Below are 20384 nucleotides of genomic sequence, written 5' to 3'. Positions count from 1 at the left end.
TGAAGGATTAACCGCAAATCTAATAAGCATAAGCCAACTTTGTGATGATAATTTGCATGTGCAATTTGATAAGAAATTATGCAAAGTTTTTGATGATTCAAATCTTTGTGTCATGACAGGTACTAGGTCATCCGACAACTGCTATCAACTCGGAGAAGAGATGGCTTGTAGACACACCAAAGTTAATGAGTTTGATCTATGTCATCAAAAATTGGGTCATGAAATTTCAAGACATTAAAGAACTTAAGTAAGTTAGATGCTGTAAGAGGTATGCCTAACTTAAAATCTGGTATTCCATTTGTGTGTGAAGCGTGTCAGAAAGGGAAGCAAACTAGGGTGTCACACGAGGTGTTGCCAACATCTGTGACAACACGCTGCCTTGAACTTTTACATATGGACTTGATGGGTCCAATGGATGTTAAAAGCTTTGGAGGTAAAAAATATTCTTTTGTTTGTGTGGATGATTTCTCACGATATACTTGGATAAATTTTCTGAGAGAAAAATCGGACACATTTGATGCCTTCAAGAAACTGCTCACTAAGATTTCGAACCTATACAATCTGAAGGTAATCAGAATTCGTACTGACCATGGTAAGGAATTCGAAAATTCTTATTTTGCAAGTTTGTGTGATAAGAAAGGTATTTCTCATGAATTTTCTGCTCCTAAAACTCCACAACAAAATGGAATTGCTGAAAGAAAAAATAGGACTTTGCAAGAGATGGCAAGAGTGATGTTAAGTTCGAAAAATATTTCAAAACGTTTTTGGGCTGAAGCCTTGAATACTGCATGTCATATTTCAAATAGAGTTTATTTTAGGAATGATACTACTATGACATCCTATGAAATTCTCATGGGAAATAGGCCAAACCTTAAATATTTTCATGTTTTTGGATGCGTATGTCACGTTTTGAATATAGGGATCATCTTGCTAAATTTGATGCAAAAAGTGATAAGTGTATGTTCTTGGGATATTCATCAAATAGCCGAGCCTATAGGTGTATAACTTGAGAACAAGGACTATTTTTGAGTCAATTAATGTTGTTTTTGATGACTTTGCAGATTTAAAGAAGAAAACAGCTGAGGATGAAGTTAATGATCTGCTGGATAATTTTGAAAATTTAGATGCTGTCAAAGGAGTGTTGCCAACACCTTCGCCAACACCTCCTACAGAAAATCCAGAATCAAAAGTTGAAAAGCCTACTGATGAGAACATTGATGAGAACAGTGAGGTAAATGAAGTTGAGAAGAATGTTCCAAGCAGAATTCAAAAGAATCACCCAACCTCACAGGTCATTGGAGATGTGCATGGAGACTTGCAAACTCGAAGGAAAGAGAAAGTGGATTATCGAAAGATGGCAGGTTTGTTGTGCATGAGTTCTACATATTCTCAGGTAAGGTTCTCTTGTTTCGTGTCAAACATTGAACCCAAAAAGGTTGAAGAGGCTTTAAAAGATGAGTTTTGGGTCAATGTTATGCATGAAGAATTAGAACAATTTGTTAGGAATGATGTTTGGTACTTAGTACCATGTCCTGCTCATGGTAATGTCATAGGAACTAAGTGAATTTTCAAGAATAAAACTGATGAGTCGGAAAACATCATTAGAAATAAAGTTAGGTTGGTAGCTCAAGGGTACACACAGGTTGAAGGGGTGGATTTTGATGAAACCTTTGCTCCTGTAGTCCGCATTGAGTCTGTCCGACTTTTGCTTGCTATTTCATGCAACATGGGAATGAAAATTTTTCAAATGGATGTAAAGAGTGCCTTTTTGAATGGGATCATAAATGAAGAAGTCTATGTGAAACAACCTAAAGGGTTTGAGGATCCAAATCATATTGATTATGTGTATAAGTTAAAAAAGACATTGTATGGATTGAAGCAAGCACCACGTGCATGGTATGAGAGACTTACTGAGTACTTGCTCAATATTGGCTTCAAAAGAGGTGAAGTTGATAAGACTTTGTTTGTGCAAAAGTCTCAAGGTAATATCTTAATTTGCCAAATTTATGTGGATGATATAATTTTTTGTGCTTCAAATGATAAACTTGTTGATGATTTTGTGAAGTGTATGTCTTCTACATTTGAGATGAGCATGGTTGGTGAGTTAACATATTTTTTGGGCTTGCAAGCAAAACAAATGCATGATGATATATTTTTGTGTCAAAGCAAGTATGCTAAAAATATTGTAAAGAATTTTTTGAATGACAACACTAAACACATGCGCACACCTATGAGGTCTAATGAAAAATTGTCTAGGGAGGATGTTGCCGAAGGTGTTGACAACACCCTCTACAGAAGCATGATTGGTAGTCTTTTGTATTTAAGTGCTATTAGACCTGATATCATGTATAGTGTTTGTTTGTGTGCTAGATACCAGTCTAACCCAAAAATTACTCACTTGAAGGCCGTAAAACGTATACTGAAATATGTGGATGGAACTTTGAATTTGGGTTTGTGGTACACTAAAGAAACCAATTCGAATTTGGTAGGGTTTAGTGATGCTGATTGGGCTGGGGATTTAGATGAGAGAAAGAGCACTTCGGGAGGATGTTTCTACTTGGGGAATAACTTAGTATCTTGGTATAGTAAGAAACAAAATTGTGTCTCACTGTCTACTGCCGAGTCTGAGTATGTTGCGGTTGGTAGTTGTTGCTCACAACTCCTTTGAATGAATCAAATGCTAAATGATTATAGTGTTAAAAGTGATACTCTTATTGTGTACTGTGATAATTCTAGTGCCATTGATATATCCAAAAATCCAGTACAACACTCTCGAACCAAACACATTCACTTTAGACATCACTTCATTCGAGATTTGGTCGAGAAAAGCATGATATTAATTGAGTTTGTTGGAACTAAAAACCAATTAGCTGATATATTCACAAAAGCTTTGGCTTTCGAGAGATTTTTCAGTCTAAGAAAGTTTCTCAGTATGTGTGCATTATAGACAGAACCGAGATGTTGTCAGGAGTGCTGCCAACACCCTGTGACAACACCTGTTCATGCATGTGCATTTTTTTTAAGATTCTAGGCATTCTGCATTCATGCATTCATTCTGTTTTGTGATGTGTTTGATACTTTGTAACCATTGACTAGTTTTCACTCAGGATTCTTTGCAAAATAGTTTTCAGTTTAATTGGATTAATTGAAGAAGAGTTCTGACTAAGTCACGAAGTAGTGGAGGGACGTTCGTGTATTCCATGATCTTGTCCCAAGTGAAAAGTGACTTTGTAAAATCAGAATAACAAAAGAACAAAAAATGATGAAGCTTGAATTGAATCAATCATCAAATTTGATTGATAATCAGAAGCAAATGGAAAAAGCTACCTAAAGGGGTCCATTTGAAGATCGTTTCTTTAGTGTGCAGGCTACCACTTCTGCAAAAATAATGAATTGGATATAATAATTTTTTTTGAATCCTGAAGTGTTGCTGGGAGATGTTGCCAACATCGTGGATAACACCTCACTTATCAACATTTATTTGTGCATAAAATTGCATTTTATTTTTATGTCACACTCTGTTTTTAGACATAATTAGAGCATGCATATTTGTGAATATATTTGGCCGAAAGGTTACAAATTCTGATCAAATAAAAATTTTGATTTTTGCCCTATCCTCTGAATTTTTTGAATTTGAAAGTGATTGGATTTTGTTACAGTGGTGTTATATTCTGATGAAGAGTTAATTTTGGTAATATTTGGTGAAATATTTGGGCCTAGATTATCGGTGAAAATCAAGAGATTTATTGCCTATTTTAAATCGGATTTGTTACCGTTTTTGAAGAGTTACCATTGGGGCCTACTCAGAATCCGAGCTAGAATAGGAAAAGATTTGGTGCCTAATATACCTGTGTTCTTATCTGTTTAAGGAAATATTTTACTTCCTTGTTTCGTATTGCTCTAGTATTCTTTGTTCTCCCATTTTTCAAAATTGCTCAAAATTTCTGTGTCCTTCATTCTTTCATATTCTAATGGCAGGAAAGGGTTTTGATTCACACGATATTCGTTCTGAGATGGGATATAAGGAAGATGTTGTGGAAGGTGTCACAACACCTACATCACCACACCCTGTGGTTGAGCAAGCAATCATTCCTGTTGCCGAGGAACCTGAGCCTCTGGACTCCATCGCTCCAGGAAAGCCTGGCAATGCCATCGATGTAGAGAATTTTCCAGACATGAACGTGGTAAATAAGGTGTTTTCCACGAAACCCTTAACTCGCCGATCCAAGAGACAAGCTGGAGACAAACCAGATTACACTGCCTCCAAACGATTCCGTGGAAAAGGACAACCATCAAGACCATCTCTGGTGGATACTGAATTCACCTCTGGGGATGAGAGCCCTGATGAAGACTTCAAGCTTGTACGCCGAAGAAGGGGAAATTTAAGTACCCAGGAACCGTCTGGAGAAGCAATTTCGGTTCCTTTTGCCGCTGAAAGCAAATCATCCAGTGATTCATCTGAGAGTTAGTCCACTGAATCAGGAACTCCACTTGTTGCTGCTACTGCCGTTGAGACAGATGCACCTGCATCTGTACCTACTGTTGAGGAGACATCTACTGTTCCTCCTGTTCTGTCCGATGAAGAAGAAATGTCAATAGCCCAGTTCATGGCTAAAATGAAGAAGTCTAAAAGCAAGAAGCCTACATCCACTGGTCCTGCTCCTGTCCCAGAATCTAAAGATGAACCAGACGAGGAGATGCTCGCATAATTTGCTGACAACCACCCTCAACCTTCTGATAGTTCCAGCTCTGATTCGAGTGAAGATTCAGATGCTGAGAAGGAGTTGGAAGAAGAGTCCAATTCTGATTACTCTGAACAAGACTAGGAAGGTGCTGAGAAAGGTGTTGCCGACACCCTGGACAACACCTTAGGCGAAGAATATCAGGTAAACTCTTCCTATTCATCTGTTTTTTACTCCAAGGAGATTGCTGACTGCTAGGAGACTTATGCTAATCGAGAGTTTCTGGAGGAGCATAACATTGATGTTGAGAGCTATGGAGCTCAGAACATGGTGAGATTTTTCGAGGTAAGAAATATACTGTCTACAGTTACTACTGCTGGTCCTTATTGCAGAGAACTGGTGCGTGAGTTCTACTGCAATCTCACTGAAGCTTTGAAGGATCCTAGATACATGAAGTATGGGAAAGTTTATGTGCGTGAGCAGATCTTCTCTTTCAGCCCTGCCATTATAAATGGATTTCTCCAGACTCCTGCCTCTGATGATGCTGCTCTGCCTACCATGGATGAGATGACATCTGTCATCACTGGAGGACATGTCACTGTCTACCCAGCTCATCCTAAGAAATTGCCAGCAGCCAAGCTCACTTCTTTTTACTCTGTCCTCCATAAAACTGTCGTGACTTGGACTCCATCCGGAAATTCCAGTGTGGTTACCAAGCATCAATCCCCTGTCTTGTATGCTATTGGTACTGGAATTGCATTCAACTATGGCCGACTCGTGTTTGACACAGTCATGGCCTTTGCAGACGGTGCTCAACCTACACTGAAGCTGCCTTATCCATCACTCATCTATTTTATGCTGCTGTCTCAAGAGATTGAGAAGGATGATGATGAAGCACTTATTGCTCCAGGAGAGCTGCTAAAGATCGCACCTGCATTGCTCAAAGGAAATCGGAAGATAGACCTTCCTTGGTCTGAGTCAGCTGATGCCGCAGGTGTTGTGGCAGATGCTACCAACACCTTCTTTGCCACTGCTGTTTTTGTACCCTTTTCACTGCTCATGATGTTGATCCTGCATTCATACAAGCTCAATTGGTGCATGCTGAGCAGAAGATTGCACAAGCAAAGACTGACCTAGCCTATTATGAAGGGTTAAAGGCTCACTATGAGTCACTACTAAGCGGAGCTGACCCTTCTGAACAAAAAGGGGAAGAAGAAAATGAAACAGAAGAAGCTGAATCCGAGAGCAATCAATTTTAATCTTAGTTTTTAGTTTTCTTTTTGGTTTTGCTAGTTTAGTTTGATTTTTTTTGTTTATTTGTTTAGTATTGTTTTTGTTCTCTGATCCTAATCAAAACTGTTTTTTTTTCTGGTGTTAACTCTGATATGATTTCTTGGTTGTGTTTCTCCTTGCTCTTATTGTTTCTGATTTAAGGTGTCATAGCTAGATGTTGCCAACATCTTGCGACAACAACTCTGGATATACTTAGAGGGAGAATCTATTCAGGGGGAGTTTTGATTAAGGGGGAGTTTAGTTGATTTGTTTTTGGATTAAATGTGTTTTGTCCAGGCAAAAATGGGGAGATTGAAAGGAATATTTTATTCCTTAAAATCTCTTAATTCTAAAAAGATTTTTATTTAATATCTTTTGTCTTTCTTGGACATGAAGTAATCTTTATTTCCTATTTGCGATATTGATAAGCTGATTTGAATATTTATCATATCATATCTAATATTTATCTTTCTTTATTTGTGTAGATTTGACATGATCAAATAAAAGGAATCCTATGCCTACAAGGAAACAGATTGAAGAAGGATTCTTAGTCTATTTTATTTGAAAAAGGCGTACACAAGATAGAGAGATTAATAGAGAGAAAAACGTGAGAACCTAAGTACGTACATTGTGTGAAAGCTGAAGATCTCTCTGAAGCTTAGTTGAAGTTGTGACAACTTGAGGCCGTGTAGAACACTTGAAGATTGGAGATCAAAAAGTGTGCTGCTCGTGTGATTTTGGCTTAAACATTGTTTTTCTCCTTACTGTGTTTTCGTTATTCTATTTCATATAAAGTGCTTTTAGGAGAACATTTTCTATTTATTTTCTGACTTGACTTGAGAAATTGAATTTTACAATAATCACTAGTGTTAGGGTTTGTAAAACTCTTTGGAAGTTTTCTAGTGAAGTTTTGCCCTGAGGCGCTGCAAGAGTATTTTATACTCTTGCTTAAATCATTGAGTCTATTTATATGGTTGCTTATTTATTTTATTCACTCTTTAATTATATTCCGCTGCAAATTACTCAAGGTGTTATTGTAGGTGTTGTCAACACCTTGGGACAACACCTCAAACTGTTTATGTGCAACCCTTTTCCCTTACAGACGTAATATTCCCGCTTCACCTGCTAATTGGATATTGAATCATAGTAACTGAAGTTTAAACTTGTCAGTAAAAAGTATAACACGTAATTTTAATAAACATAAACAATTGAAATTTGATAACTTCAATCTCGATCAAATAAAATTATAATTACGTGCAACGCACGTACATTTTTCTAGTATAACATAAATATCGATGAAAAAATAAATATATAAGCCGTTTGCACTAGTATATCAAATCTTATAATATGAAGTATAGGTGTTGATACAGTATTTTGATGAATTTCCAATGTACTTGTACTCAACTAGACACACACACAAAGGTTCATCCCACTTGAAGGTTGACTACAATTTTCTCGCATGTGTTTGTGTAAGAATGTATTGATGAGCAACATCAGTTACACTTTGCTATTTGCATAGATCCTCAAATCCCATGTATTCGTGGCGTTCGATTTTTTCAATCATGTCTGAAATATGTGGACTTGTCAAGTTTCTGACTCTGCTGCGGACCGAGTACATATATATAGGGTGCACCATTGGATATATCATGCTGTTGATGTGATTATGATGAATGAATGCATTCAGAGGATTCAAAAGGAGCTGTTTTTTTATGATTACATACTGCAGTCTGTGATGAAGTACTCACCTAGAGAAATGGCACTCACAAGGATTGTGGAAGCAAGAATGAAGATGATAATGGATGCCCTTCCCAGTACACTCACCAGCCTTCTCACAACATGTTGCCCTACTAAAGCAGCAACAGTCGCAACAGCAACAAAGTACAGAGCTGCCACCATGTAATCAGAATTCAAACATACACAATTCATACAAAGACGATATATATATGAATTGATATTTGAGAAATTTCCCATGCAAACAACATAACTTCTTGTGTCTTCATGACTGCTATCAAGATTCACTTACCGTAAGGAACTGGAAAACGTTTCAACAAATAATATTCGATCGCAGACATGGATGAGGAGAACATCATGGCAAATGTGGCAGTGGCACTCGAAACCTGAAGGACATGTATTTGTGAAGAACCCTTCAGGCTTCAAGAAAATAAAACGAAAGGATAATCATACACCTATCTATCATTCAAGATCAAGTGTGTCGATTATGAAAATTTAGTCTGATCAGATGATTTAAAAGAGTCCAAACAGGTTGATCAAAATACACTAAAAGGAGTTTGAAACTCGCCTGCGGAGGGATTCCCAACTCCAAAAATAGTGGACCCATGATAAATTCGCCTCCTAGGCCTAGTAGCCCCCCTACAATACCAGCCATGACACCAAAGAAGCCAAAAGCAATCAGCTGAAGTACTTGAAGATTGGCCCCTTCATCTCCCTTGAATTCAATTTTTCGCCATCCTTTGTATAGGCAAATCGCTTGGTAACCTGATACGCCAAATGACACGGGAATCTGCAGAAAACAAGGAGGAAAAATAATTTTTTTACAGAAAAAGTTACAGTTTCACCACAGGAATTCGGAGAAAGTATACCAAAATGACCGTGCCATATTACTTCCTTCAAGTTCTGAAACATAAAATATATATATACACGTACCTGCACCAAGTTCACCACCCAGTATGCTACTGAACAAGTCGACGTGTAATTCTGTGACGATTCAAGGCTTGTCACTTGTACTTTTGAATATGTTCAAAGAATGTAGGACGAATTTTATAGAACGTAAGAAGAAAACTAGTTTTCTCTTTAAGAAAAATAATCAAAACCTTGGTGATCTGAAGTGCGAGATATGACACCCAGACGAAAACAAGTAGCCCAAACTCCTTCCAACGCACATTCTCAATAATTTTGACCTGAGATTGCTAAATATATCAAATGGTAAATTAGACTATAGGTTACTAAAAATTGCTCTGGATACAATTCTCACCTTAGCTTCTGACAAGTCTTCAGCAACCTTTTCTGAATCGTCCTTCGGGCCACCTGGAAGAAGCTTATATTCTGCTTCATCTTTACTTTTTCCTGATATGAAGGAACATGAGTGATTTTAATAACTAAAGAGGGTGGAGAGCAACAAAAGAGGATAAAGATAAGTAAAAAACAGGATTGTTGTTCTTCGACGACATATGAAGATATAACATCTGTCCAAGAACCACCTGTTTTGAGTCGCCTTGCGTTCTACAAAAACAGTAAAATGCCACTCAGTTTTTTTAAAAAAAAACCATTGATTTGCTTTCATCCTAAAAACGATAACTTCTGCTAGCTATTTTCTCAACTCTGTTATGGTTACCTTTTTAAAGATGGTTTCTTTTTTCCACGTTTCAACACCTTTAAGAAAGGCCTTCGTCGACGTGACTGAAATGAACACATAACATTAGAAAAATTCAATAAGAGCCTCAGTTATTATCACCTGTAAAGAGAATGATGAGAAGAACAGTGACCATCCAATCCGCAAATATCACATTGAAAGTAACTCCAATACTAATTCCCAGCATAAGCATCGGTTGGATTAGAAGTGCCAAGTCATAGTCGATGATTGGCATTTCAATGGTAGGATGCCTGAGCTTAAGATTGTAGTATACGGTGGAGAACGCCGCACCCATGATCATACCTTTCGAGTAAGAAATAGCCGTTAGAATGACAAAATCAACCTTAGAACAAACTTAAGATAAGCCAATATTTGAAGATTGGATTCAATCTAAGATGTTTCCATCTCACATTTGGATATTGCAGTTGATGATTTTGAATCAAATCCTATAATCAGAGTAAGCATCGAAACAAATATTCCTCCGCCCCCAACACCACCAACGCTCCCAAATGCTGCTCCAAAGAAGCCAATTATTGTACCAACAATGATTCTCCAACCGAATGCCATATCCTGTGGATCACAGACCAGATTCAAATACATCAAAGGACAATCTCAACTCTCAACTCAATTCACACAGAAATTACAACTCCACATCAGTATACGTACAAGTAAAAATATGATAAAGCACGAAGCACGATCTCGACTCCATGCTATATAATGACATCTACTAAGGCACGTGATCAATATCAATGAATCAGGCATTAATTTTAGCAACTCAAGTACAAACATAGACCCCAAAAATCAAGCTTAAACACAAAAGACTAGTGTATTAACTGGGAGATTTCTCTATGATACAATTGCTCCTTATGTAAAACAAAAACAAAAATCTATCATAATTTCACTATGGTAATAAGCACAACAAAATAGTGAAAATTATATAATCAGTAAAGAATAAGTGAAAATTAGCTAATTGTATTTCAGTAGTGATAAACTACCTGCCTCCACCAATATCAATACTAAGATCCTTAATAAAACAAATTAATCTACGCCGTAAACATGAACTGTAAGGACCCGATATTAATATATTAATTAATTTGTGTGTTAAAAATATGTATTTATAAATATCGATTTATAGACGATATTAAAATGAATATGTTATTAATAGAGCACACAGGAGTTGAAATAACTCGAACCGGGTCAAGTTTGAACCCCGAATGAATAAAATAAGACACACATTAAAGAAATACATATCTAATTAAATAGATATGGATATATATATTCAGACTGTTTCTCTCTCCTCCATCCGCCTGCATCGCGTCTCGCGTCTTCTTCTTCATTTCTTTTGTTTCTTTTCTTCAAATTTTCCTATCGCTTCAAATCTCCATATCTCCTTCGTTTTTGGCCGGATTTCAAAAGTAAATATAGTTCTGGAATCCTCTCGACGAGACCTATCTTTCGGTACCTATATTTCATATTTTTATTGAGATTTCCGGAAACCCGTCGCACCAGCCGCCGCCGTTTGCCACCGCCGATCGTCGCCGGAGTTTAGGGGTAGGTTGTGTTAGTTGGTTAGATCTTTAATTCCAAGCTTTGAGGTTATTTTCAGTAGTTAGGGTTTCGAATTTTGGGAATTTTGATTCGATAATTGATATTTGATTTATTATTGGTTGTAGGTATTATATCGGACTCGATTGGAGGTATTGGCTATTTTTCAGAAATTATTGGAGCATTATTTCGAATTTCCAGATTTATTTTATTGGGAATTTCGAATTTTAGAAGTCTTGAAATCAAGTTTTAGATGTTTTGATGTGTTAGAATTGATATATATAATATTCAAAAATTTTGGGAATTTTCTGGAAATATTCAGAATCTGAATATGTTGATATTTCGACTTTTAGAGTCATTTATCGAGATTTAGACATGGATAGGATGACTGAATATGAAATATGAATATTTGGAACTGTTAGTTTGATTTTTAAACTTAGTTCCGATAATTGTCAGATTTGTAAACGAAAATAGGAATTGATGTGAAATAAATGGTTTTTCACAGGATTGGAGTATTCGAATATTACTTGAGATATTTCTGTGGTAATTAAGTATTGGTTGAGGTACGTATGAGCTGTTTATATTACGACGCCTATAATGGCATGTAATGATATTAAGTATTTTGTAATGAGTGATAACGTGTTTTATGTGCTTATGTGGATTATATGATTGCATTCACTCATTTTACTAATTTTTCATAGCACGTTGAGCCTTGACTCCTTTGATTGCTATTGATATTGATCTCTTGAGATGTATTGAGTCATCGATGGAGCGAGTGACATTATTTATTGCACTCCTGAGTTAGCACGATACCGAGCGGGTAGCAACCGTGCTCTCGATGCTACGTACGACACTCCTGATGACAGCATGAGGCTGGACGGGTCGCTCCTGTCACCCTCCGATGCTACGTGTATGGATTAGCAGTGATGATTCGAGGTCTGCTGCGTTCCTGGCACGGGTGGCCACTGAGTTTATTGTGATACGATTATTTGGACTCCTTTTGGTATCCCTTATTTCATTGATACCTGTCACGCATTACATTGCATTTCATTGCATTGTACTTGATTTTATTCATGTCAGATATATTTGTCGTAATGTTTATAGTTCGTCGTACTGGGGTCCGACCCCTGTTTTCTTTTTATGCTGTGGTTGTTTGTGATTCCATAGCAGGTTATCCAGGGGGATTTGACGCATCTGGTGGAGCGTCATCTAGTGGTACCCAGTGAGGCGAGCGTGGAGTCGAGTTCCTAGATATATGTATATATATCAGTTTAGCGAGTTTTATATTTGCCGGGGTGATGCCCTGTGTATCTGTATAAATAGTTTTGGACCTTGTTTTGAATTGTTATTTGTGTGATCGAGTCTTGCCGGCTCTGCATGTGTTTAGTCCTGGCCAGTGCGGCTATAGGTTTGTAAATTGGAGTTGTGACTCTATTTTCGAGTATATATTGCTGGTTGTGTTGTACAGGTTTTTGGGATGTCCTATTTACGAATAGGTCATGCCGAAATTTCTGTAGGCCCAAACGCAAATTTTTAACTCGTTTTCGCTGTTTACATTAATTAATCCTGGTTGTTTGATCATTAAATATTAAATCAGGACACGGGCCCTTTCATTTGGTATCAGAGCGTATACTGGGATATGCTCGAATTAGAGTCTAGGACACTCGAGTTTAGACACTAACAAAATGGTTGCGTATGTGTGTGACTACTTGTTCTTACGTGACGTACTTGTGGTGTTTATTTTTGAACGTATTTGTTAGAACCAGTAGTTCTTGGCTTTAGAATTAGTTTATGAATTCTATTAGAACTCTGAGTTCCTATCATAGTTTTCTGTTTGTTAAGATATTTTTGCCTGTATTTAAATCCTTGTGTCTTGTAGAATGGCATCAGGAGGAAGAGGTAGAAAAGGGAAGGAAGTTGTAGAAGAGTCTGCAGCGGAAAATGTTAGAAATCTTGATGATATTGTCAGGGGAAGACGTGGTCGACCAGCTGTTCAGCCTCCGAAAGATGTGGAATTAGAGGTGGAACAACAACCACGGGTAAATCCTGACAAAGGAAAAGCGATTCAGGCTGAGGCTGATCCAGTAGCCCAATTGACTGAGAAAATGGGAGGAATACGATTAATAATTTCTCAATTTCAGGAGTTGCGTCCGCAAAAGTTCTTTGGCAATGAAGGAAGTGAGAAAGCTGCTAGTTGGTTGAAAAGTCTCAACAATATGTTTAATGGATTAGAATATCCTGATGACATTCGACTGAAGTTAGTTCCTTTTCAGCTGAAAGACCGAGCGCAACTGTGGTGGGAAACGACAGCAGAAACACTTTCTGATTCTGGTGAAAAGATCACATGGGAAGTATTTTGTAAGCAGTTTGCACAAGAATATGCACCACCATCATAATATTCTGCTAAAGAAGATGAATTTAATCTGTTGGTGCAAGGCAATAAATCTATTGCTGAATATGCTTCTCAATTTTCTGCTCTTTTGCCTTATGTCCCACATGTTGCAAAGAATGATCGATCAAAGTTTTCACATTTTCTGAAGGGGCTTACACGAACGATCCATACGTTGGTAACTACTGGAACTCCATCGACTTATATGAAAGCGGTAGAAAAGGCAAAGAAAATTGAAGCAAGTCTACTCAGGGGTGAACCACAATCAATCCCAGCATCTGTTCCTCAAGGAGTTGGAAGCAGTTCACAGACACCAATGGGTTTACCTTCATATCAGCCTACGCAATCTTCTCAGCAAGCGAAAAGGCCTTGGTTTAAAGCTAGAGGGAAGCCATTTAAAAAGAAACCACAGTCTAGTTCCTCCAATTCCAGTGGTAGTCGTGGTGGAAGTTCAGTTGGATCGTCTGGGAGAGTGTACTGTGACAGATGTGGTGGTAATCATTTGAGTGCATATTGTACAGGATTTCCAGGAACTTGTTATACTTGTGGGCAGGCTGGACATTCGTCTCGAGTATGTCCAAATGCTGGAAGACAGCAATTTCAGCCACAACAGTTTGGCCAGTTTTCTGGACGACCATCATTCAGACCATATGCTCCTGTACCACAGTTTGCTCCTACACAGCCTTATATTCCAGTACAGTCCACTCAGCAGCCTAGGTATCCATCTCCTCAGAGTCAGCAGCGTTTTCCAGGTCCACAGCAGGCTCAAGTCCATGCTATGACTCAGGATCAGGCACAAGATGCACCTGGGGGAGTTATTGCAGGTATTTGTTATATTTTTGAGTATCCTGCACGTATCTTGATAGACACAGGAGCATCTCATTCATTTTTATCTGTTACATTTGCTGATGAGCATGAGATTGCTTTTACTCCGTTATTGGATATTGTGTCTGTTGCTACTCCTGCTGGTGTTTTCTTGATGTCTAATGAGATAGTTTTGAATTGTGTGATTAGATTTGAGGATAAAATAATGATAACCAATCTAATCAAACTAGCTATGTCTGATTTTGACTGTATCTTGGGTATGGATACACTGATGAATTATAGAGCTACGGTTGATTGTTTCCATGGCATTGTGAGATTTAGACCGTATTATGGCAATAAGTGGAATTTTTATGGTAGTGATTCACAATCTCGCATTCCATCGGCAATGGAAATGTTTAGATTATTGTCGATAGGAAATGAAGGATTTATGATTTATGCTCTTGATGCGACGAAGGAAGAGAAATTGAAAGTTTCAGATATTCCTGTCGTTAAGGATTTTCCTGATGTATTTCCTGATGAGATTCCGGGTTTTCCGCCTCAAAGGGAAATAGATCTTAGCATTGAATTAATGTCAGGGACAAGTCCTATTTTCCGAGCTCCATATCGATTAGCTCCAGCAGAATTGAAAGAACTCAAGACGCAATTGCAAGATTTGCTGGAAAAAGGTTATATTAGACCAAGTGTATCACCTTGGGGTGCTCCAGTCTTGTTTGTGAAGAAGAAAGACGGAACGATGAGAATGTGCATCGATTATCGGCAATTGAATCAGGCTACTGTGAAGAATAAGTATCCTTTGCCACGAATTGATGACTTGTTTGATCAGTTGCAGGGTACATCTGTATATTCTAAAATTGATCTTCGTTTCGGATATCATCAACTTCGAGTTCGAGAGGAAGATGTTTCCAAGACAGCATTTCGAATGCGTTACGGACATTATGAATTCTTAGTTGTGCCTTTCGGGTTGACTAATGCTCCAGCGGTTTTTATGGATTTAATGAATCGTGTGTTTCGGGAGTTTATAGATCGATTTGTTATCGTTTTCATTGATGACATTTTGATTTATTCTAAGTCAAGGAAGGAGCATAAAGAACATTTAACATTAGTTCTTCAGACACTCAGAACATCACAATTATATGCTAAGTTTTCGAAGTGTGAATTTTGGCTGGACAGAGTATTATTTCTAGGACATGTGATATCAGCACAAGGAGTATCTGTCGATCCTAGTAAAATTGAAGCTGTTATTAATTGGTCTCGACCAACCAATGTCTCTGAGATTCGTAGTTTTTTGGGTTTGGCTGGATATTATAGGCGTTTCATCAAGGGATTTTCCGAAATAGCTAGGCCTATGACTATATTGACGCAAAAAGATCGACGTTTTGTGTGGACTGAGGAATGTGAAGCTAGTTTTCAGACTTTGAAAGAGAAATTGACTACGGCTCCAGTACTCGCATTACCTTCAGGCTCAGGTGGATTTGTTGTCTGTACAGATGCTTCTTTGAATGGACTAGGTTGTGTTTTGATGCAAAATGGACGCGTGATTGCGTATGCATCTCGTCAATTGAAACCACATGAGACTCGTTATCCAGTTCATGATTTAGAATTGGCTGCCATTGTGCATGCATTGAAAATATAGCGTCATTATCTGTACGGAGAGCAGTTTTTGATTTATTCCGATCATAAGAGTCTGAAATATTTATTCACACAGTCTGATTTTAATATGAGACAACGTCGATGGTTGGAATTACTTAAGGATTTTGACTGTGATATTCAATACCAGCCAGGAAACGTGAATCAAGTTGCAGATGCTTTGAGCAGAAAAGTTCATACTAAGATGTTGGCATCTTTAACTATTTCTAAAGTTCATGAGCATTTGAGAACTTCAGGATGGACTTATCGAGCTAAAGGTAATCATTTCATAGTTTCATCTATTCAAGTTGAACCACGAATAATTTCAAAAATCAAAGCAGCACAAAAGACTGATCCATATATTCATCATTTGAAAGAATTAACTCCAGCTGGTCAGTCAGGGAAATTTCTTGTTGCTTCTGATGGATGTTTGCGTTATAATGGTAGACTTGTGGTTCCGAATTTGATAGATTTGAAAGACGATATACTACGAGAAACTCATTGTAGTCGACATAGTGTACATCCTGGAATTAGAAAGATGTATCATATCTTGAAAGCCCATTACTGGTGGGAAGGTATGAAGAATGATATTTCTGATTTTGTGGCTAAGTGTTTGACGTGTCAACAAGTTAAAGCTGAAAGAATGAGACCAGGTGGTATGTTACTTAGTCTTGAAGTACCACAGTGGAATTGGGAACACATTACTATGGATTTCGTGACACACCTACCTCGATCTAATCGTGGTTGTGATGTCATTTGGGTTATTGTGGATAGATTGTCTAAATCTGCCCATTTTATTCCATATGATCGTACGTGGACATATACGAAAATGGCAAAAATGTACATTGATCAGATAGTGCGATTGCATGGTGTTCCAGTTACTATAGTATCAGACTGTGATCCCAGATTTACTTCTAAGTTTTGGTCTAGTTTTCAATCAGCTTTGGGTTCTAAATTTTCCATGAGTACTGCCTATCATCCACAGACAGATGGTCAATCTGAAAGGACTATTCAGACACTTGAAGATTTATTAAGAGCTGTTGTGATGGATTTTAGTGGTGGTTGGCAAGAATCTTTAGCTCTGGTGGAATTCTCTTACAATAATAGTTATCAAGTATCTATCGGGATGGCACCATTTGAAGCCTTTTATGGCAGAAAATGTAGATCTCCGATCTGTTGGGAAGAAGTAGGAGAACGACAGTTGTCAGGACCAGAGTTTATTCAAGAGATGAAAGAAAAAGTTGAACTGATCAGGAAAAGAATGAAAGCAGCCCAGGATCGTCAAGCCAGCTATGCTAATAACAGACGTAGACCTTTAGAATTTCAGGTTGGCGATTTTGTTTTCTTGAAAGTATCACCATTTCGTGGTACTATGAGATTTGGGCGTAAAGGGAAATTAGCTCCTCGTTATATCGGTCCATACGAGATTGTTGAGAAGATTGGTATTTTAGCGTATCGTTTGAACTTGCCGCAGAGTTTGTCTGCGATACATGATGTATTTCACGTATCTATGCTGCGGAAGTATGAACCAGATCCTTCTCATATCTTGAGGGCTGATGATGTGGAGTTGGATAGTTCCCTTAGCTATGTTGAGTATCCAGTGCAGATTCTTGATCATAAAGAAAAGCAACTGAGGAACAAGACGATTCCTTTGGTTATGGTGGAATGGAGTAGACATGGAAGAGAAGAAGCTACATGGGAATTGGAGTCTCGAATGCGTCAAGAATGGCCTCATTTGTTTGACAATGTCATGAATTATGCCATGTACTCTGATTTCCCTATGTACTATCAGTGATAGATGCTTGACTATGTGTATAAGTTTGATGTGTGTTTGATTTCGAGGACGAAATCTTGTTTTAAGAGGGGGAGAAATGTAAGGACCCGATATTAATATATAGTAATTAATTTGTGTGTTAAAAATATGTATTTATAAATATCGGTTTATAGACGATATTAAAATAAATATGTTATTAATAGAGCACACAGGAGTTGAAATAACTCGAACCGGGTCAAGTTTGAACCCCGAATGAATAAAATAAGACACACATTAAAGAAATACATATCTAATTAAATAGATATGGATATATATATTCAGACTGTTTCTCTCTCCTCCATCCGCCTGCATCGCGTCTCGCGTCTTCTTCTTCATTTCTTTTGTTTCTTTTCTTCAAATTTTCCTATCGCTTCAAATCTCCATATCTCCTTCGTTTTTGGCCGGATTTCAAAAGTAAATATAGTTCTGGAATCCTCTCGACGAGACCTATCTTTCGGTACCTATATTTCATATTTTTATTGAGATTTCCGGAAACCCGTCGCACCAGCCGCCGCCGTTCGCCGCCGTTTGCCACCGCCGATCGTTGCCGGAGTTTAGGGGTAGGTTGTGTTAGTTGGTTAGACCTTTAATTCCAAGCTTTGAGGTTATTTTCAGTAGTTAGGGTTTCGAATTTTGGGAATTTTGATTCGATAATTGATATTTGATTTATTATTGGTTGTAGGTATTATATCGGACTCGATTGGAGGTATTGGCTATTTTTCAGAAATTATTGGAGCATTATTTCGAATTTCCAGATTTATTTTATTGGGAATTTCGAATTTTAGAAGTCTTGAAATCAAGTTTTAGATGTTTTGATGTGTTAGAATTGATATATATAATATTCAAAAATTTTGGGAATTTTCTGGAAATATTCAGAATCTGAATATGTTGATATTTCGACTTTTAGAGTCATTTATCGAGATTTAGACATGGATAGGATGACTGAATATGAAATATGAATATTTGGAACTGTTAGTTTGATTTTTAAACTTAGTTCCGATAATTGTCAGATTTGTAAACGAAAATAGGAATTGATGTGAAATAAATGGTTTTTCACAGGATTGGAGTATTCGAATATTACTTGAGATATTTCTGTGGTAATTAAGTATTGGTTGAGGTACGTATGAGCTGTTTATATTACGACGCCTATAATGGCATGTAATGATATTAAGTATTTTGTAATGAGTGATAACGTGTTTTATGTGCTTATGTGGATTATATGATTGCATTCACTCATTTTACTAATTTTTCATAGCACGTTGAGCCTTGACTCCTTTGATTGCTATTGATATTGATCTCTTGAGATGTATTGAGTCATCGATGGAGCGAGTGACATTATTTATTGCACTCCTGAGTTAGCACGATACTGAGCGGGTAGCAACCGTGCTCTCGATGCTACGTACAACACTCCTGATGACAGCATGAGGCTGGACGGGTTGCTCCTGTCACCCTCCGATGCTACGTGTATGGATTAGCAGTGATGATTCGAGGTCTGCTGCGTTCCTGGCACGGGTGGCCACTGAGTTTATTGTGATACGATTATTTGGACTCCTTTTGGTATCCCTTATTTCATTGATACCTGTCACGCATTACATTGCATTTCATTGCATTGTACTTGATTTTATTCATGTCAGATATATTTGTCGTAATTTTTATAGTTCGTCGTACTGGGGTCCGACCCCTGTTTTCTTTTTATGCTGTGGTTGTTTGTGATTCCATAGCAGGTTATCCAGGGGGATTTGACGCATCTGGTGGAGCGTCATCTAGTGGTACCCAGTGAGGCGAGCGTGGAGTCGAGTTCCTAGATATATGTATATATCAGTTTAGCGAGTTTTATATTTGCCGGGGTGATGCCCTGTGTATCTGTATAAATAGTTTTGGACCTTGTTTTGAATTGTTATTTGTGTGATCGAGTCTTGCCGGCTCTGCATGTGTTTAGTCCTGGCCAGTGCGGCTATAGGTTTGTAAATTGGAGTTGTGACTCTATTTTCGAGTATATATTGCTGGTTGTGTTGTACAGGTTTTTGGGATGTCCTATTTACTAATAGGTCATGCCGAAATTTCTGTAGGCCCAAACGCAAATTTTTAACTCGTTTTCGCTGTTTACATTAATTAATCCTGGTTGTTTGATCATTAAATATTAAATCAGGACACGGGCCCTTTCATGAACACTAAATTTAGCCCAGCTCATGAAATTAGAAATTAAAATATACAAGTACACAATATTTTACCAAAAAAGGAATCTTGATCTTGAGTACTCACCGGCCAAACGTGCTGGTAACCTGACTTGTCTGCTTGCCATAAGAAACTCACAAACGACCTCCAGAAATCTGAGTCTGAATCCAGATAATTCGGAACCCCGGTTGAATTATGGGACAAAAATTCATTCTTTAAGCTCCTGTCAGCAGAAACAAAGATCGAGGCTAATTTAAAGCTCCACACAACTGTACAAAATGGTCCAAAAGCCTTCCATTTTGCTTGATTCACCGCCATGCATCAAGAATTTCCAAGCTTCCAAATTTTACGAATTAGATATCATATTGTGAATACTTCAATGTTTGATGTATACTTTTGCGGACTAACTTCAAACGAGTCTCCGTGTGATTGAAGCAACATTAATTTGCATCTTGATAAAGGAGAGTAAGCAAAGAAAACTTTGAAAGCACACATTTCCTTAAAAAATGTTGTATCAAGATAAGAACGTCGTCTGTAATAGAGATGAAAATAATAAATGGAAGAGCTTAAGATTAAAATGGCGTGAAAATTAGTTTTTTTCATTTTTTGGAAATTGAAAATTAGTTGGAAGATTAAAAAGAAAAAAAATCGATTGATGCATGAAATCGACAGTGGAAGAGAAAAATA

The 20384-nt window shown here is 37.6% G+C and overlaps 1 protein-coding gene and 1 long non-coding RNA gene across 5 annotated transcripts; one reads left to right on the top strand and one right to left on the bottom strand.

Annotated features, from left to right (window-relative positions):
* Positions 1 to 7240: 7240 nt before the first annotated feature.
* LOC140870980 (sulfite exporter TauE/SafE family protein 3-like) lies at positions 7241 to 20246 on the bottom strand. 4 transcript variants are annotated; one of them, XM_073273415.1, is made up of 12 exons: positions 19785 to 20246; positions 9735 to 9894; positions 9427 to 9627; positions 9307 to 9371; positions 9173 to 9194; positions 8947 to 9038; positions 8786 to 8881; positions 8619 to 8669; positions 8254 to 8475; positions 7978 to 8105; positions 7696 to 7840; positions 7241 to 7534 (listed from the first exon to the last, which is right to left on the bottom strand). In XM_073273415.1, the coding sequence occupies exons 1-11, from the start codon at positions 20013 to 20015 to the stop codon at positions 7696 to 7698; spliced, it is 1413 nt and encodes a 470-aa protein (XP_073129516.1). In that variant the 5' UTR covers positions 20016 to 20246; the 3' UTR covers positions 7241 to 7534. The 4 variants fall into 4 exon arrangements, with proteins under 4 accessions (XP_073129516.1, XP_073129514.1, XP_073129515.1 ...); XM_073273413.1 differs by having other exon boundaries at positions 7978 to 8071; positions 19785 to 20244; XM_073273414.1 differs by having other exon boundaries at positions 7978 to 8071; positions 8786 to 8872; positions 19785 to 20244.
* On the top strand, positions 17868 to 18641 carry LOC140870900 (uncharacterized). Its single transcript, XR_012147567.1, has 3 exons — positions 17868 to 18082; positions 18205 to 18228; positions 18582 to 18641. It is a non-coding gene; the product is annotated as an uncharacterized lncRNA (long non-coding RNA).
* Positions 20247 to 20384: the final 138 nt, after the last annotated feature.

The sequence above is a fragment of the Henckelia pumila genome, unplaced genomic scaffold, assembly GCF_033568475.1.
Source record: "Henckelia pumila isolate YLH828 unplaced genomic scaffold, ASM3356847v2 CTG_298:::fragment_3, whole genome shotgun sequence".
Lineage (NCBI taxonomy): Eukaryota > Viridiplantae > Streptophyta > Magnoliopsida > Lamiales > Gesneriaceae > Henckelia > Henckelia pumila.
Note: the sequence above shows the minus strand (reverse complement) of the source record. Positions and strands in the feature narration are given on the sequence as shown.